Raw genomic sequence first — 25,386 nt, 5'->3', positions numbered from 1 at the left:
GCTGAGCTGCTGAGAGAGACTATTAATAAGGTAGGGGACGGAGAAGGCAAGGAGCCTGGAGATGGACACGCTGGCACCGGGGGTTACAAACAGTAGGAAACACTTTATTATAACTTTACAACATATAAATAGCTTGGGTCAAATCTGTGCTTTCTGGCAGCTGGACATCAAGTTCCCTCCCCGCGGGCTCCCGCCTTCCTTCACATTGCACTGTTCATCGGGTGGCTCTGGCCCTGGGGCCTGGTGGGAGAGGCTGGAGAAAGGGGGCCAGGCAGCCCCAGTCCCGCTCTCCGTTTGCTCCTGTGGTGGCCTGTGTCTGTCATCTGCTTGGGTTGCGGCTGGTGTGGAAGGACCGCTCCTCAGGGGTGAGGCCAGCAAAGAAGGGGTGCAGCAGGGCCTCCGCCAGTGTGATGCGCTGGGCAGGGTCAAATTCTAACATCCTCCTCATCAGGTCAAACAGCTGCACGTGCTCCAAGGAGTCTTGGAGCATGTAACTCTGCTCAGGGACACAAGGTGCCTCAGTGTGATGGCAGGGTCGTGGGAAGCCACAGCAGGTCCCCTGGCCTCTGGGAAGCCTTGCTGCATGGGCTGAGGAGGCAGTGGTGCCTCCCTGGAGGACTTCTGCCCTCCAGGACAATGAGCAGCTCCTTTCCTTTCATGCCCGTGTTGAGCACTTTGCTCTGGACTTGTCACTACTGGGTGTCTTGCTGGCTCGGTGCCTCTGCCCCCACATGCAAAGTCCTGACAGGTAGAAATCACCTCTGCGAAATTCACTTGTCCAAGCATCAAATGCAGTTGACAGAGGCTTCCTGGCCATGTCTAGGTCTTCCCTCCCACTCACCTCACTCCTGCCTAGTTCTTCTCAAAACTGAGAGAAGAGGGGGCAGGAAGCAGCAGGGTCTCGGACATCTGGCTCTTCTGGTGTTCCCCAGTTACATTCACAGCCACCCTTTGGGGGAGGGGGGAGGGCTAGGGGCCCCTCAGGGGCACTTTGCAAGAAGCCCCGCTGCAGCACCCAGCAGCCTTGGGTGCAGCCTCCCATAGAGCCGGAGCGAGGAGGCAGCGTTTAGCTGCCTGGCCTGTCTCTCTGCTGTGTGTCTGCCCAGTGCCTGGGGTCTCCTTGGCATGAGTTGAGCTGGGGGAAGCCAGAAACTGACCTTCAGAGGTTTGCAGTTCTCCTTCACATACCGGCCATCAGAGCTGTTCTCATCCCAAACCAGGCCCCCCTTATAGAAATATTTCTGCTTTCTGAAAATGAAGGGAGAGAATCAGGTCTTGGGTCAGGGGTTAGGAAAGACTGCAGCAACCTGAGGATTGGCAGCAAAGCCAGGCAGGGGCTCCTGGCCTAACCGAGCAGGGCAGGAAGGTCTGGGCAACAGGTTTGCCTGGTCACTTGGAAGCATGTACAGGGAATGCTACCTGTGGCTGGAAGAGCCGTGGGGTGTCCCGCAGAGCCTACCTAGCATCTTGGACCCACAGGCAACATGGGGAAGGCTGCTGAGGCTAGCCCCGCGGGAGCTGCCCGGGCGCCTTACCTGGTGCGGTGGACCATATGTGATGGAATGGGCCCTAGGATCTTCTCCATCATCACTAAATGCTCTCGGTTTTCATGGGTCTGTGGAAGGTCAGGGACAGAGCAAGCAGGGGTCAGGTCCAGCCTCAGCCCCGGCAGGGATAAAAAGGGACAGAAGATGGCCAAGTGCCCTCCGTGCTGCTGAAGATGGAGACCCGCCAATGCAACAGCAGTCTCAGCCTTTCAGACCTGGTGGCTGCCCACCAGCCTAGAGCCAGAGAGCAGGCCCGCTTGGGGACTTCTCTCCTTGGCCCTTGGGTGGACTCACTCATGATTGTGAATCTGGCTGCACCTTCACTCGCTTCCCGGAAGGTGCCCTGCCCAGCCCATCTCCGTGCCCCTCTGTCTAGAATGCTCGCTTCTTGCCCCTGCAACCCTCCCTCCTCGCTGGCTGAGCCCAAGACCTGCTGAGTGCCCCAGCTACTCTGAGCAGCCACAGCGCTCAGGAGCCTGAATCTCACACGTGGGCGGGCGGTGGCACAGAAGGGCTTTCCGCGCCAGGCCCCTGCACCCCTCAGCAGCAGCGCTCAGGATAGTGGGGCTGGGCAGGAGTGGCCTTACCTGGAAGAGTGTGAAGCCCCGGTAGTACTCAAAGAGAATGCAGCCAATGCTCCAGACGTCACAGGGCTGTGCCCAGCCCAGCTCTGAAAGCCAAGATGAGGAGAAGCTCGGAGATCCGGCCCGTGCCCCCAGGCTAGAGGGCACAGGGCAGCTGCCACACTAGCTGGCAGGACTCTTGCCCAAACCCTAGCAGAAGTCCCTTTCTTGGTAAGGCCAAGTCAGCCATCACGGCGACTCAGGACACTGGCCCCGGGGAACATGAGCGCTGCTGCTCACGGCCTCCCGCCGACTGCCCGCTTTATCAGGGTGGGGACTGTGCAAGCGCTCACCAAGGATCACCTCAGGTGGGCGATAGTGACGGGTGGCCACAATGGTGGTGTGATGCTCATGGTCAAAGGTGGCACTGCCGAAGTCGGCCACTCTGATGCTGGTGTTCTTCACTGCCTTCTCCTCACAGCTCTGGGGGCAAGGAGGTAAGCCAGGTCAGCAGCGGGCCCCAGTGGCTCACCCACCCCTGGAGCAGGGCCTCACCTTCTCACCCCCAGGTTAAGTACCTTGTGCTCATTGTAGAGGGTTTCAAACTCAGAATTCACAAACAGAATGTTCTCTGGCTTCAGGTCTGTGTGGGTCAGTTGGTTCTCGTGGAGAACTGAGGCGGCAAGAAAAGAAAAGCCGACGCTGAGAAACTGGGCCGCGTCCACTCTGGCTGCCCCGCTATCCCCAGGTCAGACCCCTCCTCCAGAGCAGCCTGCCGGGGCCCCTCACGCCTCTAAACTCAGCAGCGGGCCAAGGAGACCAGGCTCCGCCTCTGCACTGGCCTCCCCAGAGTTCTCTGCCTGGGGCCTTGGAGAATTCTGAGACTTTAGAAGAGAGGTGCAGTGGGGGGGCTTTTTCCATTCAAAACACTTCCCTTCACCGCCCTTCTGCATGGGCCAGGCCTCCTCAGCCTGCCGCTGACCAGCAGCTGTGACACCAGCCTTGGAGTGGTTCCCCTCCCGAGCATCAGCCCCGACTCACAGTGCCCAGGGCAAGATGGAAATGCAGGTCCTCTTACTCAGAAATTACTAAGAATGTCAAGAGGTGATAAAAGAGCATTAAACAGGCACAGGGCCACCGTGAAGCCTGACCCGCCACTCTTCATCCCTAACCCTGAGCAGGGATGTCAGCCTTCTCCCTCCAAGTCCTGCCCTGTGGATGGTAGTGCCTCTCCACTCATCACTTCCAAGCCCTGGCTCCCACTGGCACTCAGGACCCTCACAACAGTGGGGCCCACCTCTCTGTACCCGACTACGTGTCCACACGTGCCAGGCTCTGGGCCGTCACTGAGCTGCTCAGCCTTGGTGGACTGTCCTTCCCTGTCTCCTCCATCTGTGCAGGGCAGACCCTGCATTGTCTGGCTCGAGGTTACCTACTGCCAAAGAGTGTCATGCTCCAACCACCACAAATCCTGTGGTGCTAAGCGTGGGCACCACCAAGTACACTCCTAAAGGTAGTCAGGCAGCTGGTAGGTGACGGTCAGACCAAGGGTGGCCTTGTGGGCAAGATCTGCCAGGTATCCTATGCGGAAAGGTGAAAGCAGGGCTGGCAGCAGGCCGGTTCTGGAGCAGCACTTCCCTCTCCTTCTTCCTGGCTGCCTGGAAGCAGAGGCTGGACAGGAAGCCCCTGGAGGGAACTGTAACCTCTCCTTTCTCAGCAATTCCTGACTGAAGGCCTTTTGGCCAAGGGGACCCCACCACTATCAGGCCCACCAGAATGGTCAGCAGTGCGCTGGAGTGAATGGGGGAGCGTGGAGAGCAGATGACTTTGCTGCAGGTAGTGGCCACCCCACGCTCCGTTCGAGAGTGGACACTTACATCTAAGGGCGTGGCAGAGCTGGTAGGCCATGTGCCGGACATGCGGTAGGGGGTAAGGCTGGAAGTTATTCTCCTTCAGGAACTCAAAGGTGTTCTTGCCCAGGAGCTCAAAGGCGATGCACATGTGACCGTGGAAGTTGAACCAGTCAGACATCAAGACGCACAGGCTGGGGGAGAAGGACGGGTGGGGTTTAGGCTGTGCTGGGGGACTGGCTGCCCCACCCCACCATCCGATGAAGCCAGTCCCCACTCCATCCCGGACCACTGGGTCACCCCAGGATGCAGACACATGAAGGAGAAGAACCAGTTGCCAGAGCAAGAGCACGTCTCCTCCTCAGCTGTCACCCAGGTCAGCTCGGAGCAAGGGCTGGAATTCCTGCTGCAGGCGCATCCTGGCCCGAGGCCGCCCGCCTCACCTGCTCATGATACGGGCCTCGTCCCTGTGTCTCCGGGCTCAGCACAGTGCTCGGAGAGAGAATGCTCAGTGTCTGGCCAGAGGGGCTCTCCTGCGGGTACCTGGCTGCGCGAGCCCCAGACAGCTGCAGCTGATGCCTTATCTAGTGCCCACTAACAACCAGGGAGGGCCTGCATCCACAAAGGCAGGGCTGAGAGGCCTGCCTCAGAGCGCAGCTGGTTGGGGTGGAGCCTGGTGTGAAATCCAAAGGTTCCTTCCAGCAAGTGTGCCTGGCCACGCCCCCTGGCTCTGGGTACAGGGAGAAGGCACGGCGCCATCTAGGGGAGACCCAGGGGGTCCAGGCAGCTGGGGCTGGAGCGGACCCTTTCCCCATTGAAAGCTCCGCTCCCATTCCCTGCTGACACTTACAACTTGTTCTCTTTGTCCTTCTCCTTGATTTTCTTGAGAACATTGATCTCTAGGCGGGCAGCCTCCCGGTACTTGCCCACGTTGCGGATGATCTTCAGGGCAACCTGAGACTTCCCTCTGGGACCACGGAAGGAAGCACAGGTTCTCATTAGAAGCTGCCCGGCGTTTCCCCCCCACCCCCGCCCAACCCAGCAGCTCAGGATTCCAGGAACAGGGCCAGTCTACCTGCCCTGAAGAGAGCCGGTACTTGACATCCAGCCTGCCCACGTAATACCAGACCTCTGCCCTCTTAACAGCAAGATCCCTTGGCATGGCATCTGTGCCAGCCTTAGGCTTTTATTATCTCAGCCACTGCCAGTTTCCAGGGGAAAGTGGGCAGAGTACAGGTCTATCCCACCGACCAGCACAGACCCAGGGCTCACTCAGTGACCCGATCTGTAAACGGTCAGCCTGACCCCAGCCAAGCCGTCCCACCCGCAACCTCCCTGGGCATGTCTGCAAGTCTGGGCGCACAGCTCCCCTGGGGTGGAAGTTCCCAGCATGGAGTAAAGGCCCAGCAAGAGGGTGAGGATGCCAGAACTACGGTCCTCTCACTGGGGAGGGGCCGCAGGGCCATTCTCTTTACCACACCCCCCGTGGCCCTACCTCCCTGCCTCCTAGTCACAGAGTCTCTCAGAGACCACTGACAGCCAAGACCCCTTGTTCAGTGTCCAATGAGGATTTTAACAACTTTTGCCCTGTACTTCTTACCCCCGAGCCCTGCTCCATAGGCCACTTGCAGGATGCCAGCAGAGGAAACCTAAGGTCAAGCCGCCAGGCCCAATGGCTGTCAGGAAGGGATGGCCAGAACTCAGGTGGCTAGAGGGGAGCTGGAGCCTCAGGCCCCTGCGGGGCTGGCCCTTGGTGCCGAAGGGAAGGCTCACGAGCCCCAGGGGAGAGGCATCTCCTAGGGGATACCCTGCTTTTCTCTATCCCCTTTTCCCAGATTTTCAGGGAAAGAAGGGATCTTAGCAGAAAGACCACCCACTCCAGCCTCCTTTAGAATATGATCCCTCAACGGCATTCCAACCCTCAACACAGGGGGCTCATCACTTGCACAGCAGCCACTGCCAGGGTCAGATTGCTCCGAGGCGAAGGCCCTTTCACCTCCTTACAACAAGCTCACTGGCCCCCTCCCTTTTGGACCCCTCATAGGTCCTCTGGGCCCTATGCCTACTCCTTAGTGGCTTCAGAGGCTCTTTTCCCCTACTACTCAGAGGCATAGCCAGGAGAGCTCAGCCACCCCAGGGTGTTGAAGATCCCAGCTCTGCCACACTTCTCTCTGGTCACAGAATAGCCTACATGTCCCTAGGCCCACTTTTCCAGCTTTTCCAGCCTGAACCTCTTGGGCCACATTAGGTCCAAGGGGTGTTTAAATGGGTTCTGGGGGCCCAGGGAGGTTCCTCTCAGCCACTGCCACATCTCGGGGCCAAGAGCTGGTTAGACTGCCAGGACTAACCGTCCTTTCTGAGCACCCCTCTGCATGTGGGAACACTGCAGTGCAGTGGTACCCAGCGCTGCCACTCAACAAGGAGGGATATGGGCAAACCCAAAGCATGTTTCTTCCATCTCTAAAGTGGCAGGTCAGTCATATGGACAGCACATTGCTCAAGTAAGGCAGCGAGGCCATAAGCACTTTGTAGCTAACGCACCCAACCAGAGAGAGGGCCAGGCAGGCAGGGAGGCAGTAGGCTCCCAGCCCCCCAGCCCAAGGTGGAGCAGCAAGGGTGCTGGTCTGGAGGGCTGGCAAGGGGATAAAAATGTCCCACTGTTCAGCCAGGAAGGGAGCAAGGTGCCCACAGCAGCACCCCGACACACAGAAGTGCACCCTTGCCCTACATGAGCACACTCAACCCTAGCTACACTGGAAAGGGCAGGGGCCTGCTGGGGGAGAAAACCCGGGGTCTTGTTTCTCTCAACTAGCACGTGCGCAGTCTCTCGGGTGGACCTGCACAGAGCGGGAGCTCGTGCTTGGGGGGGGCTCGGCGGTGTGCTCGATCCCCGGCCAGGCCCAGACCGCGAAGAGCCAGAGCCTTGGCCCGGTCCTCACACCCGCCGCCGCCGCTGTGGCCCCGACCACTAACCAGCAGTTCCTGGGCAGGGACACCACATGCCTGTGAGACCCCTGGACTCTTCCCTATTTCAGGGGATCAGAAAACCCCAACAGGGCGGGTCAGAACTCTGCTTTGGTGTCCTCTTTCCGACAAAGGTTAAGCTCTGACGTCTCGCTCCTCCCGAGAAGCCCCCTCACCTGGCGTGGTCCAAGCACTCCACCACCTTGCCAAAGGTGCCTTCGCCCAGGTTCCCCACGATCTCATCTAGGAGAGAACAGAAACAGAGCGTGAGGGTCTGCGGGGCGGAGGCTCGGCGGCTCCTCCAAGTTCACAGCATTCAAATTTTCAAAAACAAAAAAGGTTTCTCTCTCTCTGCTACACTCTTAAAAACAGAAGTTGCTAGTGTTTGTGTCATTCAGGCAATTACTAGAGGCCCCTCCGGGCAAGGAGAGATCTCGTCTAACAAGGGGGGTAGAAAGTAGAGAGGTAAAGTTTACGAAAGGTGGCTGTACATCGCTCTTGGAGCCAATCGCCGATCCGGCACACCAGGTGGCCCTCCTTGTCATCTTCCACACTCCGGCTGCTGCGCTTACTGCTCTGTTGGCTTCTCTGCATGCACCGCCCCCCGAAACGCCATCCGACCAATCGCATGGTAGGCGGTTCCGATTGACAGATTGAGGTGTCAGTCAAAGGCAGAGGTGGAGACGGTGAGGAGCCGGTGGGTTGGTTGGTTGGATTTTCCAGATCCCAGCATTTCATAAGGCACACAGCATATATAACGATAGGGATATTGCAAGGGACACGTCAAGACACAAACTGACTTCAAAAACAGAAAAGTAAAAACAGCTACAGGTATGTAAAGAAAACTCGGACATTATCTAAGAGAAGGGTGCCGCAAATGCTCAGAAAGACGACCAGCCTGTGCCGCTGAGGGGCCCGGCCGCGCGGAGAGCCGCAGCCCCGAGGCCCTCCTGCACTGTCTCCCCCCCAAGGTCCTCCCGTGACGGCTTCGGCCAGGGCGGAGACGCAGTGAGATCGACGCAAGAGGGCGGCTGGTCCAGCCTGGGTCCGATGATCCAGAATGGTCAGAGGCCACCTGACTCCAGCCGCAGAGTGCCCGGCCTGTCCTTGCCTGCCTCTGTTCACCCACACAGTCCTGCACATGCCCAGCAGCTGCCACTCAGGGCCAAGCTGCTATCCCAGACAGCATCCGTGGCCAGACTTGAGAGCACCACGAGAAACCGCCTTCCACCAGCCTCTGTGCTGCCAACCTCAAGCAGGGAAGGAGCCCAGGATCCTCTGGGCTGGTCGACTTCCTATCACAATGGTCCACAGAGGCCTCAAGCCAGCTCCTGCCCTGGCCTTGGCACTCATGCTACCCACAGGCCAGGCCTATCCTGAGCCTCGTGATGACAGAAGGCACCGAAAAGAGAAGAAGCAGAGCCACAGACCTGTGGCTGTGTGGCAGTGCGCAGAGAGGCCACCAGGCCATGCTGGGTGCCCATACAGTCAGCCCTCAACGCATGGCTGCTCAAAGAAGTCACAGGAGAGCTGGACAGAGAAAAGATGCTTGGCCTCTCCACTGGTTCTGCCACCACTACTCAGGGGCCTCGTGGCCAGTGGGAGGGAGTGTGGAAGGGAAGAGGGACGGGAGGTGAAGAGAAGACAGCACAGAACCTCAGAGATACACAACCGGCTTTCCTTCCTGGGGGTCTGAATGCAGTGTGGGCTTCTGGTCTCAGCAGAGACCTTTACAACCCACCCTACACACTTGGAACACTGCCAGGCCCTCTTGATATGTGGCCTGCAACTGGACAAGACCTGGGGCTGAGGGCCTTTCCGCCATCCCTTCACGTACCCCATCATGCAGGCATCACCTTGCCCCTTGTGCGAAGAGTCTAGGCTGAAGAGAGCCTGGCTGGAGGTCAGAAAGGAAGCTCCCGGTCTGAGCTGATTGACAAGCAGACCCCCCCAACCCGAAGGCACTCCAGCCTCCGGGCCTTTGGGGAGGGGTGTGGAAGTGAGACTGCAGAGGTGGGTGCAGGCCACACCAATCAGATCACTCAGTTATGTGTGGGGGCAATTCCCGGTGGAAAGAACGAGGCCATCCAGTTCCAGACCACATACCAGCAGACCTGTTAGGATCCCTAAGAAGTGTCCCCAGCCACTTGAACCATGCAGCCTGTGCCTGGCACAGCGTGGAGACAGACAGGCCACGGGTCAGCCCACGCCGGAGCCAGAGCCTCTGCAGCTGCTGCTGCCAAGAGGCCAGAAGACAGAGGAGCTGGGCCCCCTGCCCTGCCCTGCACCTGGATCAGACGACACATACACACACATGCACACACACCAAATGCGCGTGCGCAGGGCTGGCGGTACTCACCCAGACCAGCCAGCCTGAGAGGAAGCTAGAGAGAGATGAGGCCTTTATGCCCCAGCCAGCACACTCTGGCCACCACTCACCGAGGAGGCGCTGCTACAAGACCTAGTGCGGCGTTTGTGGCAGTGATGGGCATGCTTGCGGGTCCGGTACGGCTCCCTCTCCCGTGACCGCCGACGGTGATGGGAACGTGCAGATCCATAGCAGTCCTCTCCAAAGGATGGGCTCCGCTCTTCACACCGGTATGCGTCACTGTCACGGCGCTCCCGGTATCTCCTCTGGTAGGGCAGGCGGTCGTGGCTGTCAAGAGGGGGATGAGGACATTGTTCAGACCCGGCGCTTCCTCCCACCCACCAGCCAAGTCCCTGCCACCAGGCAAGAGGCATGTGGTGGGGCCCCTGCAAAGGGCTCACAAAGGTGAACACAGATATACAGACTGGGGTAAGTGGGAGAGGAGGGTGTTCATGTGTGTGTGAAGCCCAACCTCTAGAACCTCAGCTACTGGCAGCAAACCTCCAGCACCACACGAAGCACAGTGCCAGGGAGAGCAAGCATGGTGAAGGGCTTCCGAGGACAATGCCTGGGAGCACCCTGTGGTCCTGCTGAGTCTGCCATTTTGGCCTGGGGACTGAGATAGGACCAGGGACCCACCGCTGGGAAGGACTGCAATGATGTTCCTAACCCTCACTGAGGCTAGCAGAGGAGATGCTGGCCTAGAAAAGGGGGGTATGTCTGGAGAAGGAAGACTCAAGAGTTGAGAAGGGAAGGGTGGCAAGGATGGCAGCAAATGCGGAGGCCAGGAAACGCAGGCAAGATCAGGGAAGATCCCGAAGAAAGAGGGCGGTGACCTGGGGGCAGCCGGGCAGAGGCAGCGGTCACCGAGAAGAGCCCAGGGTGGCCACATGTCCCCAGATTACCTCCCTGGCCTCGCTGAGGGAAGGGGCCCGGCCTTCAGACCTAGTGCCCCTCTCACCTTCTAGACCGAGATCGCCGGGGCGGGGGCTCCCTCCGAGCTGGGTACCGCGGTCTCCCCTCGTGCTCCCGACTGTAAGACCTCCTCCTCTTCCATCTGTAGCCCAGGTACGGGTCTGGCTCAGGGGAGCGGTATCGCTTACAGTGATGCATCTAAGCCAAGAGAAACACAAAGCCCTGCTAAACACGCCGCCAGCCACCTCCAGTTCCAGGGCAGCCTAGGCACTCCTGAAGAAGGGGCCCATTGTTCTGTTTGGGGGCAGCCCCTCCCAGGGGTTTATGAAGTGAAGAAGAACTCTGAGGTCACACTGGGCAAACAGCAGACAATGGGTACCACCCTTCTCTGACTGTGAACAAACAAACAGCTGTCTCCCCAGCAGAGCATCATTGGCCTGGTGGCCTGAGCACCCGGGGAACAGGCGAGCCAGGGCAGGCGCTGGGGCAGAATGCAGGGAGAGGCTGGGAGCACGATCACAGGAGACCAAGGCCAAGGAAAAGAGAGCCTCCTGTGCTCAATTCCCTCCTGCTTGTCTGTGGTGACCTATGAGGCAACTGCTCTGTCAAGCCAGAGTTAAAGGGCTGTTGGTAGGGAGCCACTGCACAGGAGCAAGGGGTGAAAGCCTTCAAGTCTGGGAGCCAAACTGCCAAGGCCCCAAACTGACCCCCACTCAAGGCAACAAAGACCCCAAGTCAGTATGAGGAGCCACAGGCACGACCAAGAAGACCTGCCTGTGGAGAAAGAGGTGTGCAGGGTCACAAATGTTCCCTGGCCCAGTTGAAGATCTGGCCATGCAGACACAGGGGACTGCCCAGCCCCTGCTGGCTCACACTCCATCTCAGGGGTGCTCAGAGGATACCGGTTTCTTGACCAAGGCCCATTTGGTACCTTCAGACCACCTGCGGTGCCACGCTGAGCAGTACCTCCCATCTATCCAGCACTACCATTACTGTCACTCCTTCTATATCCCCTGCTCCAGTACCCTCTCCTGTGCCCATGTCAGGAGCAGCAGAGGGCTGGCTGGCTGGCAGGCCTGTATGACTGGGGAGGCAGGCCAAAAAGGCCCCACCCCACTAAACCCCGTTCAGTTACACTGGCCACAGGAAATTGCCAGGCCGGCTCAGCTACCAGCTGAGAAAGATGGTGAAATCAGCTCCCTGCCTCACCCACATCCAAAACCTTGACACTGCCTCCTCCATGGGGAAGGCTGGGCCTGAGCCTGTGGCCAGCCCACCTTCCAAACCTTCATCTGGCCATAGTCAGTGGTGGTCAGCCCTGGGTTTGTCTGGCCAATCACATTATGGACAAACCCACTGAGGCTTCCCCACCTTATGAAAAGGATCTATCTGGAGGAGAGCAGATTGGAATGGCTCCCCTGGCATAAACTGGGCAGCAAGGCATATCTGACCAAACCCTTGGAAGCTCCTCCATGATCCTGAGAAATTCACTGTTCTCAACCCCCGACTAGTAGCTGTCTTCCCCCGTCTACCTGAAGTTCCAGCCCTCTCAATCCTTGGAGATAAATACTATGTAAAATCACTGATGGCTCTTCAAGAGCTTAGACTATTGTTTTGAGGATCAGCTGACCAATGTTTCACTGTTTTCCTGCAATTACCCTGGGTCAGGTGCCCAAGCTATGGAAGGCCTATCACATCTCACTAAGTGACATACAAGATGCTCCCAAGTGGCCAAGGCAGAGGCCCTGCCCATTCTCACTGGGCACATAGAGCACCAGAGCTGGAGGACATGGTTTTAGTCCGCCAACAGGCCCAAATTCCCTCTAGGACCTAGAAGATTGTTACATCCACACATGTTCCCGTTAGTAGAAAGAACACAGCTTCAAGGACAGATAGATGTTAATCTGAATCCTGGCACTGCCAAGGTAAAAGCACTGCATGCTTTTGGGTAAGTTATTAAACTACTCCAATCTTCAGCTTCCTCTTGTAACAAGGGAATAGCAATCTTTTACAGGATTCTGTGAGGGTTTAATTATGTCACTCCTTTAAGTAACATGCCTAGCACATGCCTTAGGTCATATACCTAGCCCAAGTCTGGGCCCACAAGAAGAACTGAAGGCAGCAGCTTTTCATTACCAACATTAAAAAGGTTCCAGGTAACAACTCTGGGTCTATGTTAAATACCTCAAGGGCATTAAGGGCATTTTACTTCCAAGTCCCTTCTAAGGGACCCAGGGGAAGGGGGAAGATCTCTGGGCAGAAAATCCTGAACCAAATCCCAGTGCTGCCACTTACTGGCCTCGTGACCTTATACAAGTCATTCTAAGCCTTGGTTGCCATACCTGGATGATGGAGATAACACCTCACAGCCACCTTGGCAAAGGAGATGACAAGTATGAAAGCTTTAAAGTACGACACACAAGGCAGTCACAGAGGAAATATGACTTATAGGAAATCTCCTTTAACACATCCTAGGCAGGTGAAATACTGGGAATAACCAGATGACCCTCATTATCGTCCCAGCCGGGTCTCTGCAGCCCATCTCTCATCAATTATCCCCGATTCTCTGAGACCCCAGCAAACGGGCTGTTTAAAGAAGCCAAGGGCCACAATTATCCTCCGGAAGGCTCTGCTCTGCACAAGAAAGGAAAAGGTAACACGAAGGAAACCAGGCCGAGGATGACAGCTTTTCTCTGGCTTCTCATTTGCTGCTCCTGGCCTGAGAACTGGGCTGACTAGAAGAGCAGCCAGCCAGGTCAGCGGCTGCCCTCCCGGATCCCAGCCACCCCAGCGCCCCACGGTTATTTTTGGCTGACGCTGCCCCACCACTGCAACCTCAAACCTACCACCTTGCAAGCCGCCACCGCCGGGTGAAACGCTCCTCCTTTTCAAGGGCATGGAGGAGGGAAGCTGGAAGGCAGCCAACCCCGCCTCGACGGGGGCCTGGCACAGGCAATTCCCACCCCGGTTCCACACCGGGGAACCCGCACCCGGAACTAAAGCGCAGAGGCTCCCGGACTGGGGGCAGCCCGGGCTTTTGTACTGTCAGCCTGGCCCGGCCCCTCCCCCTCGCTGGAGCGGCTCCATCTCAACAAAACACAGAGGGGGCTACGGCTCTGGCTCGCGTCCCTTCCTGACGCTCCGCATCGAGTCCCGAAGATTTCGGAGCCTCGTCCCCGGCAACCGCCGCCAGTGGCAGCAAGCGGGGACCCTGCAGCAGGCGGAAGGCCGGCCTGGGCCGGCATCAAACACCCGGACGCGCGGGGAGGAGGCGGCTGAGGACCGAGCCTCGAGCCAGGGGTGGGAGAGGGGTCTGAAGACCCCTCCAAGCTGCCCCAGATGGGACCCGGCCCCATTCCGCCCATTCCGCGGGCAGGTCCAGGGCCCAAACTGTGTCCCTGCAGGGGCCGTCCGACTCCGATGCCGCGGTACCGAGAGGTCGGAGTCTGCGGTGTTAGCCTCCAGGGAAGAGGCGGGTCAGGGGTGAAAGGTTGGGACCGTGGCCTGAGGCGGGCCGGGGAGAAGAAAGAGAGAGAGGGGAGGCCGAGGCCGAAGACGCGCAGCCAGCGCGCCGGCCCGGTCGACTCGCCCCACCGCGGCCGCCTCCGCGGGCCCGGGCCCACACTCACCGCCTCCCAGGATCCAGCAGCGGCTAGGCCCCACTCCCCGGTCGGAGCGCCTCTTCCGCTTCCGGCCGCGGCCTCCGCCCGGGACGGCTCCGCCCCTCACGTGACGCGGCCGTCGCTGGCCCGGGAACTACCCGGCTGGGCGGCCTGGCTGCTCTAGCCCCGGAATCGAAGGCCCTGGAGGACCCGCCCTCTGCGCCCTGGTCAGGGCGGCAGCTGTGGAGGCTGCCTCCGGAGGGTCGAGGGGACGTCCCCAGCCGCGTCCCGCCCCCGCCGAGTCGCACTGCACGTCTGACCCCCGGACGCGACAGGGTCGCCGTTCCGGGCCCGCGGGCGCTGGGAGCTGAATGGTGGGGTTTGGCCAGCACTACCCCCTGGACCTCAGCGGGAACCCCCACCCCTTCCTGCGCGCCAGAGGTCATTGTTTCGCCGTCGCCCCAGTGAAAACGGCCCAGAGGACCCTAAAGTCAACGGACTAGAGCGCCAAGGTTCGGGAGGGTCGCCACTCCCGTCCACGTGAAAGAAGCAGGGGACCTTATTCTCTCTCTTTTTGGGTTTTTTTAACCATGGCGGCACGCCCACACTCCCGTGTGCATGCACAACGGCCTCTGCGAAGAGACCCGAGAGCTACGTTGGCGGGGTAGGGACGGCGTCTGGAGGCAAGGCGTCTCCTTTTCCTGCAGCATCGCAGTAAGGACGCCGGCGTTGTTTCTCGGTTAATAAGCCCCCGCCGAAGAAAAGCCCGGCGCCCTTCTGCGGGGAGGCGGGCAGGCCATTTCTTCTCCGAGTCGTGGGAGGACCCCTGTTGCTGCGGCCGCGAGTGCGGGGTCACCAGAACCCCTCCCGTCTCCCGTCCCGCGCTTGGTTAGGGCGGGATAAGGGGGCCCCACTTTCCGGATGAGAAGACAGAGTCCGGTCTTTGGGGAGCCCTCAGGTGCGCCGGCGCCCACGTCCCACCCGGCGGGGGACGGCGTCTCGCCGCAGGGAGCGGCCCCTAATTACCCCCACGCCGCCCCAGGGCCGGGGCGCACCCTGCAGGCTCCGCCCTCCCGCGAGGGCGCTGCAGGGGCCGCCGGGGCTTCCCCGTCCCGGTCCCTCGAACCAGTGAGAGCTGGGCTGGCCCCCTTAGGGTACTGCCTCGCGGACCTGAGATTCTCGAGTTGCCATTCCTGGCTGGGCCCCATGCTTGTCCTGCAGCCTCAGCCACAGCAGCCCGGTTCCGCCTCAGGGTCTCGTCCACTCCGACGAGGTGGCGGGACTCTGCGGTGTCTTCTCTTCCCACAACTTGGTGTAGCCCACGGTTTCCATAGCTCCTGGAAGCCAGGGCCGTGTCTGCAGCTAACAGCTGAGAAGCTCCGAAAGGCTCCTGCCCCCAGCGCTGCGCTGGGCACCAGGCTCGAAGGGGTAAGTCAGGCTCGTCTTCCCACCAGGCCTCCCTTGAGGACCCAGGAGCCTGTGCCTCCAGTGACTCTTCTTTTCTGAAGAAGCTCTCTTTCTGAAACGGAATAGGAGCCGTCCCCCGGTTCGCCTTCCAAGAATCTGCAGTGCAGCGGCTGTCCCGCCTGAGATCCTACCATTAGAGCTTCCTTCTTTGGTTTATTCCTAAAAAAGAGGAAGAACTCAGGCTCCTAGAAAAAGATCTACCCTGAGGTGAAGTGTGGGTGACTCCGCCCACCTCCCCCGCAGCCCCCCACTTCATTCCTCCCGTGCTGCAGGGCTAAGAACATGGCAGCTCGCGCCCGGGGAGCTCAGGGGTGACCCAGCTCCAGAGGCTCGCTGCACATTCATATTCTCTGCCCCTCGGGCCCAGGCTCTTTCCCCAGGCCGCAGCCCTTGTGCCCAGCACGTCTTTCTCTATGCGGATTGAGGACAGCAGCCCGATTCCAGGGCACCGGGAAGATGCCCTACCCTGCCACTCACCCCCAGCCACCGGAAACCCACAGCAGCTCTTGCCCCTCGTGACCTCCCTGTGGTCCTCCTGGGCTCCCGCCGCCCCATCCAGGCCCCGGCTTCTCTGATCCCCACCTTGTCCTGCGCCCTTGGTCTCTTCTGTCGCCACAACCACCTTCTCTGGAGGCAGTTCATTCCCTACAAACCTCAGCCCAGGAGAGCCTTCCTGGAAGCCCCAAGGGAGAGCCCGTTCCCCTTCCCTGTGCTCCCAGAGCACTCAGGGGCTGTGCTGTCCTCTGGGCTGGCTCCGCAAGCTCGACAGTCTGGCCTGTACTGCTCCCCACTGCAGCAGACCATGAGCCCCTCCAAAACCAAGCCCGGCAGAACTCGGGTTCTCAGTAAGGGCTGGGGCCTGCCTGTGGAGAGCCCCTATTTCTAAATGGGAGAATACCCAGCCAGAGTGAGGGTGCAGGTGCTGCCCCAGGGCATGGGAGGTTGGGGCAGGGGCCAGTCCTTAAGATCCATTTTGGAGAAGCCTTGCCTGACCTGTGGGAGACAGCTCTGGAGGGGCCTGCAAGAATCTGGGCCTGGAGTCAGGGGAGAGGAGAGTTAAGGTGTCTAGAGGGGAGAGAGCCTGTGGGTGGTCAATCCTGAACAGGGAACAGGTGTGGCAATGTGAGGAGTGGGTGAGTCACTTGGGGTTAGGGGAGTTCAGCCTAGTGCACCCTCTCTCAGTGGGTGCCTTCTTCCTGTACCCGCACAGAGCTGGGACAGGGCGCCTGGTGCCCATGGGTGTGGGTGGGAGGCAGCAGTAGGATTCTGAGGCCCAAGCTCTGGAGGTGAAGTGGGTGGGGGTACGGAGGAGTGGAGTTAGGAATGCCACCACCATTTTCCTTAGTAAGCTGTTGGGGCATGGGGCCAGGGGCCCCCATCTTAACAGCTGAAACCATGGAAGCCAGAGATACCAGAGCAGTGACTTGATTTGAGGGCCTCTGACCCCAATATCAGGGCTAAACCACAGTGTCCCCCAAATGTTCTCCTGACCCCTACTGTTTCCAGATGCCCACACAGGGAAGGAGAGTACCAGGGGTTGGGAAATGTGGGCCCAGTCTGCCAGTGAACTCCCTGCACGACCCGGGGTCACTGACTTCCCTTTCAGCCTTCAGTGCCACTGCCCCAGACCCGGGAGGACCCAACCAGCCTGGTTGTTCAGCGCATGGCCAGGCTGTGGTCAGCACCCACAGCTCATGGAAACTACTGGAACTGAATACTGCTTCACAGGGTTGGGGCTGGTATTTATTTGAAATCTGAACCACCAGGGAAAACCCTGGACCAAGGACTTGGGGTTGAAGACTTACACTCACACTCATCACCAGAGCCTCAGTTTCTACATCTGGAGAGAGGCTGGTGCTCTGGGACTGGTGGGAGAGGGGGGACGACTGCCCCAGCTCCAAGGTCCCCCATCTGTCCTGCTCTCAGGACCCATTTAGGCAGAGCTCCACGGACCTGAGGCCCAGCCCTGCCTGCTGTCCCGGGCATTCCTCTTACTTTTGTTCACTGGACTTGCCAGCCCACTAGCCCCACTGAAGTATGCAGGTGGGGCTGGGGGTGGGCACAGCAGCCCCTGGGACCCCAGTGGAAGCCTGGCTTCTTTCTCTCTGGCAGGTGTTCAGACAGGGCCCCCAAGAGGGCCTCGTGGCAGTCAGAGAACCTTCAGGTGTAGCTGGCAGAGAGCAGGTGGCCACCGGCCGAGCTGGTGGCCACCTGTGGGCAGCACAGGAGGTCCCATTGGAACAAGCACAGGTGCCGCAGAGGGGACGTCGCAAACTGGGACTCGGCAGGACCCGCTGTGCGCTCTGGCTCTGAAACAGAAAATGAGGCTCCCGCCCTCTCTCCCTGATTCCCCTCATGTGTTGGCAATGCCAGGGAGGTCCCGAGCTAGCAAGGTCCCCTTACCAGACTAAAAGCTGCAGAATGCTCAGCGCTGGTGCCAGGAAGAGGCTTGTCAGAGTCTGCAGTATCCAAAGGAGAAAGGGAAGTCAAGTCCCCGCAGGGTTACTGTGCTGAAGGGTCATCTCTGTGAATGGCGCCCCCTGGGGGTGCTCACTGCGTGGCCTGCTGTGGCAGGGGCAGTCAGGGAGGGAGGCAACTGGTTTTAGCTGAGTGGACAGAAGTGCTTCCCTAGAAGCCCAGTTGCTCCTAGTGAAAGCCACACTCCCCGGGGAGATGGGGCCTCTGTGAGCTGAGGGTGCTGGGGAGCCACCAGCACACCTGCTCTGTGTGAGGGTGGGCGCAGCATTACCCCGTGACGGCCTATGTACCTAAGCCTCTAGGGGCCTGCAGGTCACAGCCCACAGATGACCCTCCTGGGGCCCCTCCCTTCCAGGCCTGGGGTGGCCCCCTTGACCACCTGTGTCTTCAGGACTGCCCACTCTCTAATATCCTACAGCAGCACCCCAAGGCGTCTGGCTATCACTCCAAAGCCGCCAACAGCTGAGGTGGAGAGGTGATGTTTCGGGTCCAGCTGGAGGTGGAGGGTTGCACATCGGAGCCTGAGCAGCCCCTCACGTACAAGCCAGGCACAGACCCATGCCAAGCTCTCAGCTGGGCCCCTAGCTGTGTTTATCACAGCTGGTGCAGCAGGCAGGGCCTTGAGGAGTCAGCCTGCTTTATCAGTACCTGCAGACACTGCTGTGCCTGGGGTGGGAGTGGAAGACAGCCCTGGCCAGGGGCTCCGTGCTTCCTTGGGCCCCCCCACCAGCAGGTGGAATGCTTCCTGGCTGGCTTGGAGCAGGAGAGGATCCCAGGGACAGGAGTGGAGGCCCGACCAGGACATAGAAGACAAGTGAGGGTGCCCAGAGATGGGAGGGGAAGTGTGGCAGAGGGCAGGCAGACAGTCCCTTCTGCCCCTAGGATCCTGCTGATGCAGACAACAGTGGGAAAGGCCCAGAAATGTTTGCACAAGATAAGCCGGCAACCCCTTGGCCAAGAGACTGGATCACTGGGGTAGGGATGACACCAGAGCCCTCTTCCAAGTGGGTGTGTGGCAGGGTCCTGAACACTGGCTCTGCCACACCTTTGGCTCTGCCTTACACTTCGTTCTCTGGGCTTCATTCTTGAAGCAGTAGCTGGGTAAGAAGTGCAGTGCAGGGGTTTCTGTTCAGTCCAGAGGGATTCCCCCAACATTTGGGAAGACCCTGCAATCATGCAGCCAACTGCCCCCCTCGTGCAGATGGAGAAATGGAGCCCAGAGGGTAGGGAAGAACCTGTTCAGAGTCTTAACAGTGTGTTCTGGAACCTGGGAGGAGACCCCAGGATCCTGGACTCAATGTACCTGCAGGAGATGCTGGTGCCAGGCCTGCAGGGCCAGGAGCAGAGCTGGGATGGGGACAGGGCCCATGTACTTTGGGGCCCAGACAGTGTTGAGGGGGGCAGCTGAGACCCCTGCCAAGGCTCAGAACACTATCTTCCTGCAGGAACAGCTGTTGATGCTCACCCAGGTGGGTCCAACAGCTAACACGGTCAGCCCTGCAGAGAACCTAGGGCACCAACTGAGCCAGGCTGTGCCCACCTGTGCCAGGGGGCAAAGCAGGGGAGCCTAGGCCCTGTCCTTGGGGGATTCTGAAGTTGGGATGGGGAGCTCTAGAGACACCATGGAAAAGAGAATGACCAAAAGGGACAGATGGAGAAGGGCCTCCACACACACAATTCCAGCAAATGCCATTCACACACTGGCCCACTCAAACAACACACTTTGATGATGTGCAGCCGAGTATGGATGGTCCAGACTTCAGTTGTTTGATCCAGAGTCCAAGACTGGAGTTTGGGGAAGTTCTGTGGACTGCAGTGGTAGGAGAACCCCTCCTAAGAGGGCTGAGTCCTAGAGGGGCCCTGGGAGGAGGGACTGCCTGGGTAAAGACCTGGGGGCTAGCTTGAGCAGACAGATTCCAGCCAGGGGAGCCCCCCAGCCCTGGTGGAGGCTGAGCTCTGACTCTGGGTGGAGTTGAGATCTTCACAGGTGAACAAGAGACTCTTGGAAGAGCTGGTCAGAGCCACCACTGACTAGGGCTCTACTTGGAGCAGCTGCAGCAGTTGCAAGGGGGAGCAGATGGTGCCGGGGAGCTGAGTGCGGGCCCTGGAGGCGGGGCACACCAGGCTGCTGGTAGCACTGGGCATAGCCTCCGGCCGGGAGACCTGTTAAGTGGCTGCTTGCGCCCAGCCTTAAGAGGGTCCGAGCTAGGTGTGGGTGCAAGTCCGGCTCTCACTGGATGAGAGGGCCCTGTGGGCAGGATGTGGACCAGTCTCCGTCACCAGCTGGAATACCCCGGGGCCCCAAACCCTGAATCACATAGTCAAAGCCAGATTCCCTTCCCCAGGAGTCTGGCTCTGGCTCTTTGAAGGGAGCCTGTGAGAAATCTTTCAGCTTCAGCAAGTCCCGTCTCCCCTGCACATGCTAAGCCCCTCCTGCTGGCCCGGGGCCAGGAAGTGGGGGGTCACGGGGGTGAGATAACCTTAGCTACTTGTCTCAAATCAGGATGCTTGGGTACAGAAGTGTCCAGGACAGAGGATTCTGTGTGCAGGGAGGCACCTCTGCTCTAGTTCCCATCCCAGCCAAGACATAATGAGGACAACCATGCAACTTGGAAAGAAATCATTGAAAATACGTGGGGGCGATCTGGGGCGTACGCTGCTTCCAGGTTGCTGCATTTCTACAAGCACGTTCCAGGTCCGGGAGGTATCAGTGCCCCTCAGCAAAGAGCTACAGGAGGCAGAATCACCTCCCAGGCTTCACGAGAAGGTGGCTGAGTACTGGAAGGCATACTGGCACCAGGTGGCAGTTGCCCTGAAATTTAAAGAGGAAGAATTGCAATTCCAGAGACAGAATAAGGCCTGGCTTCCCCATGTGGGTGCCCTCTGTCCACTTTTCTCTTCCTTCCCACAACCGCATCCTCCCCATTCTCTTCCCCGCTGCCGGGTCTTTCCCAGGGCAAGCCAGCTGATCTTTCCCGCTTCTTAGGATGCCTCCTACGTTTATGCTACACTTCCTTCCCTTCTGCCTTTCCCTCATTACGTTCCATCTCCCATCATCCATCCATTCAGCATGCCTTCACTAAGCACCTACCACATGGCCAGCCCTTGTCTGTGCAGAGGAGAATCAAAGCCAGATCAGACCACCCATCAGCCCCAAAAGCTTATGGTTTGGGGCCACACAATCGAGCACACAATTACAATTTAACATGCCCGGTGATGGGAGAGGCACTATGGGAGCTGTGGGGCGGGGGAGACAGCAGATAGGAAAGTCCACCCCGTGGAGGGGGTTTCTGAATCTCTGAACCCTCCGTGAAAGATGAACAGGCATCTTCCTGGAGCAAAGGAACAAAGGGGCATTTCAGCAAAAGAGAAGAGCACGTACAAAGGCCTAGTGAGGAGAGATGTGGAGGTGGGGTGTCGTAAACAGTCCCTGACACGAAGAAGAAGTGGAGTGGGTGATGGGGTTACTGTGAAAGGCGGGACAGGGCCCAGAGCAAGGACTCGGCGTCCCAGTCCCTGTCCATCTGACTTCACCTCCAGCGTGGCGCTTGCCTCCTCCCGGCCAGTGTCCGCCGTGTCCTGGGCAAACGTGTGTGCACAGGCAGGCAGACAGATGGACACACACACACATACCACCAAGATACCCATCACGCACTCAGCCAGAGACACAGCACAAGCTCCCAGATGTGCACACACACAGAGGAACAGAGGCACCAAGAACACGGCTCAGAGCCCAGGGACTTAGAGTTGTCAGAACCCAGGATCGGGTCCCTGCTGTTGTCTGGCTGGAAGGAGTGCTCAGCTGGCCTTGGGTCTCATAAAAGGCGGGGTGGGTCTAAAGCAGTCTGTCTCCCACTGGGGCCCTGCTCTGTGCTGGCGAGGGCTTTCGGATCCTCAGGGGAGCAGGGGTGCAGTGACAGTCTGTGCTGTATGTGTGTCCAGGAGAAAAATCTTGGCTTTTGTGCATCAGCCCAGACCCTTGAGGTTCCAAGGTGGTTGTCTCCTTGGGGCCTGGAGGAATTCTGTTCTTTATGGGGCGTGCATACGGGTCAAGTTAGGGGCTGGAGGTAGATAGTGTCAGCAAGAAAGCAGTCACAGGGTGACTGAAGGCGGGGCCCCCTGGGCGCATTCAGGCTTCTGAAAGGAAGGTAAGGAAATGGAACCAGGTAAGCCCTATGCAAATAACATGCAACTGACCTTCAAACCAGCACAAATTCTGGCCCCAACTCTAGGGCTTTCTAGCCCCTTGGGGGACTGCCCAGCCCATTTCTTCATCCCTGTGACACCTGCCTTCTTTAAGTGGGTACCTCAGGCCCTGGGCCTGTCCAGGGAGGGTGACCTAGAATTTGGCTCTGGGTCATGGGCAGGCAGGGGGTGTCCTATGGGGAGCAGCCAGTGGGCCAAACTCACAGCAAGGCAGAGGCTCTCAGGGAAGGGGCACATGGATAGGGCCCAGACACTGCACCAACATGGGGCCTGGGGGGTACGGGCTCCTAGGACCCCTGCTGCATTCCACCTCAAATCTCTTCCCCACCTCGAGCTCCTTCCACCCTGACCCTGATCCTCTCTGGATTCCTACCTCAGTTAGTCTTCCCCTCCACTCACAGGATCCTGTGGTCTTCACTGTCCCCAAATCAGTGGTTCAGACTGTAGACTCAGGAGCCTGAATACTGCGAATGAATCTCAGCTCCACATTATACTAGCTGTGTGACCTTGGGCAAGTTACTCCACCTCTCTGGGCCTCATCTGCAAAAAAGGAGAATAAAAGTCCTCCCCCATCAGCTGGCTGGGAGGGTTAAAATTGACAAGCATGTAAAAGGCTCAGTGCGGTCGGTGCTGGACACGTGCCTCCCCTTCCCTGGACAGAGCCAAGCTACCCCATACCTGGTACCTGCCCTGCCTCCCTGCCCTCTATAGGGTCAGCCTCTGCCTCATCTGCCCCCAGATCTCAGCCACAGCCTAGAAACCACAGAGGAGAGGGGCATCTGAGAAAAGCTGCCATCCAGGGGCAGAGCCCAAGCCGGAGAAGAAAGGTGGTGTGGAGACTGAGTCCCAGAGCCACCAGGAAACAGACTCACAGCTTCACTGCAGCACAGGAGGTTGAGGTCAACCCCTTGCCCACCCTCAGTAAGCCGGGCAGTCCTGGCACGTGGAACCAAGGGTGGGCAAGGACTCCTTGGGAGAGAGGAGGTCCCTGTGGCTATGACTGTAGCCTCCAAGGCCGGGGTTTCTGCCAGGCCTGAGGCGTGGGGCCTGTGCCGTGTGCTGTAGCCGAGGCCTCCCTCCTCTGCTCCCTGCTATGGGGTCTGAAATGCTCATGGTTGGCACTGTGTTCCTATCAGTGGATGAGGACACTGGGCCCTTTCCCAGGGAGACCCTGTGACTAGGAGTAGAGCTGGGCAGGGAGCGGCTAGTGAGGGGGTCTAGGATCTTTGGGTAACTCGGTTGGCCCATTCATTGCCCCAGTACCAGCAAAGTGATGACCAGGGACCCTGTGTCTCACAGCCTTGGGCACTGGACTGTAGGTTTTTCAATGAGTTCTCACTTGTGCCTCTCCGATTACTACAGTCCCCATTTCACAGAGGGGAAACTGCCCAGAGAAGGGCAGTAACTTTCCGTAGGTCACACCGCAGAGCAGCAGCTAAGTCCCTGAACCGCCCCAGAAAGGTGGTTTCTTACTTGACATTGCCTATTCTGAGCTCAACAGCATGACCATATTCAGTGGCCACTGGAAAGGCCAGCTTAGGGCTGACATCCCTCTTGAGGTCATCCAACCATTTTTCTTTTTCTGAACTTCCTTCCTCACCCTGCTGTGTGGTTCCTTCTCCTACAGCTGTCACGTGGGCCATGTGTCCCCCGAACCCTCATCTCTGTCACTGAACACTCCCTCCATCTACTGCCTTAACTGGAACAGTTTCTAGAGAGGGACAGAACATCTCTGGGATTGTTTTCCCAGCATCATCATCTGCAAAATCTCTGCCATCCACACAGCTGCTGAGTTCTCAACAGATTGATCCAGTGCTGGGCACCAAGCCCAGCTGAACCCACAGGCCCCTTCCTGGGGCCTTCGAACAAAAGAGTAGTCGTTCCAGGACTGAAGACTGGACACATAAAACTTGCAACTGTCGATTTCCCTGTTTTTCACTGTGGAAAAAGCTGGATTTCATTGAGAGCAAATGGAGCCGACAATTCCTGGAAAGTAGAATTGGGAAGGAGAAATTTTTGTTCAGTCCAGGGGGCCTCTTGCATGGAGGAGACGTAAACTTGACCTTTGGGGTGATCACGTCACCTTGCTCTGTGGCCTGGGCAGCAGGCTGAGCTGGTCTTAAAGGGAGGAATACCTTCCATGGGCAGCACTTCTGGGTTCCCGACCCTTCCTGAGACCAGCCCCAAGTCCAGCTGCGTTTGGGCTCCTCCCACACCCTGGTGTCCTGTAATAAATCCCTCTCCTTCCTACTTACATGGGTTTCAGTGGCTTGGGGCCCCTGCCAGGAAAACATCCCCAGTGTGCTCCAAACCAGACGGCTGCCTTCCTGGCGAGGCCCTTCACTGGGGGCCAAGCATCCACCCTCCACAGACTTACTCTCAGAGTCGGCGCCTGTTTGCTTCCCTGGCACAGAGGGCCTGCCCCCCCCACCCCCCCTTTGGCCTTCTTGACTGTCCCCGTATCCCAGTTGCTGCTGGGTTTGTACCTGTCTCCAAGCACAGTGGAGTCCCCACTCTTGCCGGTCTGCTGTTGTGGTCGGTTACTTCTCCCCTTCCCTCCAGGGGTGATTCCGAACCTTCTTTCAGGAGCCTCAAGCCACCAACTGCCCTTTCCTTCCGGGTAGGGACCTGCACTCGCGTTTCCCAGGGACCCGAGGGCCGCTTCCCCGCGGGGAGGGGAGCGCACTGACAGCTGACCGCGGGATTCTTTCTTCGCGGGGCGCCGGAGGCGGTCCTTCCTAGTTATCCCGCCCTCTCGCCCCCATTGGCTATGCGGAGGGCACATGGTCTGTCCTGGCCAATGAGCTGGGGGGAGGTTGCGACGCTAGCCGGGAAACTCTGGGAGAAGCTTGGGGCTGCTGGGGACCGCCAGGCGAGGCAGGGCGGAGTCGCGGGACGCGCCCTCCTCCGTCCTCTGCTTCCCTCTCAGCACCGCGCTGGGTCGCCCCTTTCTCTTGCTCAAGGGAAGTACCTGCAGGAGAGGTTAAGGCTGCATTAGTGCCTATTCCCGGCCCTGCCATTTACATTATGTGACCTCGAGCATGTTTCTGGTTTTGTTTCATCTGTACAGTGAACCAAGCCCCTGCTCACAGGGCTGTGGGTGGAGTGTCAGATGATACTCTGTGTAGGGTACTTCGCACTTGCGCCCAGGGCAGACTCTGGGCACTGTAGCCACATAATTAGAAGCCCTGCTGCCCTTCTCACTAGATGGGGGATCTCAGGCTAGTTGCTCGACCGCTCTGCGTTTCCTCATCTGTAAAATGGGGATAATATAGTCCCATCTCATATATATGTAAAGAATCAAATTAATTCATACAAAGAACTTAGCACCTGGTACGCACCAGTGTCTGGTAACCGGTAGTTCCAGTCATCACCACCAGCGCTGTGCCGCCTCCTGGGCACACACAGGAGTACTCCGGGGTACAC

General features: G+C 58.7%; 1 protein-coding gene and 2 long non-coding RNA genes across 4 annotated transcripts; all 3 read right to left on the bottom strand.

Annotated features, from left to right (window-relative positions):
• Positions 1-83: 83 nt before the first annotated feature.
• On the bottom strand, positions 84-13,994 carry CLK3 (CDC like kinase 3). 2 transcript variants are annotated; one of them, XM_017665688.3, is made up of 13 exons: positions 13,837-13,994; positions 10,254-10,405; positions 9,364-9,580; positions 7,416-7,512; positions 7,101-7,167; positions 4,811-4,927; positions 3,988-4,154; positions 2,689-2,783; positions 2,464-2,593; positions 2,135-2,217; positions 1,536-1,615; positions 1,158-1,248; positions 84-496 (listed from the first exon to the last, which is right to left on the bottom strand). In XM_017665688.3, the coding sequence occupies exons 2-13, from the start codon at positions 10,403-10,405 to the stop codon at positions 320-322; spliced, it is 1,473 nt and encodes a 490-aa protein (XP_017521177.2). In that variant the 5' UTR covers positions 13,837-13,994; the 3' UTR covers positions 84-319. The 2 variants fall into 2 exon arrangements, with proteins under 2 accessions (XP_017521177.2, XP_017521178.2); XM_017665689.3 differs by lacking the exon at positions 13,837-13,994 and adding an exon at positions 13,054-13,764.
• A 2,959-nt stretch (positions 13,995-16,953) lies between these two features.
• LOC140843210 (uncharacterized) lies at positions 16,954-19,564 on the bottom strand. The gene is made up of 3 exons (XR_012120808.1): positions 19,477-19,564; positions 17,680-17,735; positions 16,954-17,585 (listed from the first exon to the last, which is right to left on the bottom strand). It is a non-coding gene; the product is annotated as an uncharacterized lncRNA (long non-coding RNA).
• Positions 19,565-20,359: 795 nt separating this feature from the next.
• On the bottom strand, positions 20,360-25,055 carry LOC118966855 (uncharacterized). Its single transcript, XR_012120805.1, has 3 exons — positions 24,447-25,055; positions 22,334-22,500; positions 20,360-20,566 (listed from the first exon to the last, which is right to left on the bottom strand). It is a non-coding gene; the product is annotated as an uncharacterized lncRNA (long non-coding RNA).
• Between the last annotated feature and the right edge of the window lie 331 nt (positions 25,056-25,386).

Source organism: Manis javanica, chromosome 8, assembly GCF_040802235.1.
Source record: "Manis javanica isolate MJ-LG chromosome 8, MJ_LKY, whole genome shotgun sequence".
NCBI lineage: Eukaryota > Metazoa > Chordata > Mammalia > Pholidota > Manidae > Manis > Manis javanica.
Note: the sequence above shows the minus strand (reverse complement) of the source record. Positions and strands in the feature narration are given on the sequence as shown.

What these genes read in the sequence shown, in the direction of transcription:
- CLK3 (XM_017665688.3), bottom strand. Translation starts at nt 10,405, where the DNA reads ATGCATCACTGTAAGCGATACCGCTCCCCTGAGCCAGACCCGTACCTG. An exon ending in CGATTGGCTCCAAGAGCGAT is followed by an intron (nt 7,168 to 7,415) that starts GTACAGCCACCT and finishes GTTCTCTCCTAG; the next exon opens with ATGAGATCGTGGGGAACCTG. An exon ending in CCCTCTACAATGAGCACAAG is followed by an intron (nt 2,594 to 2,688) that starts GTACTTAACCTG and finishes CCTTGCCCCCAG; the next exon opens with AGCTGTGAGGAGAAGGCAGT.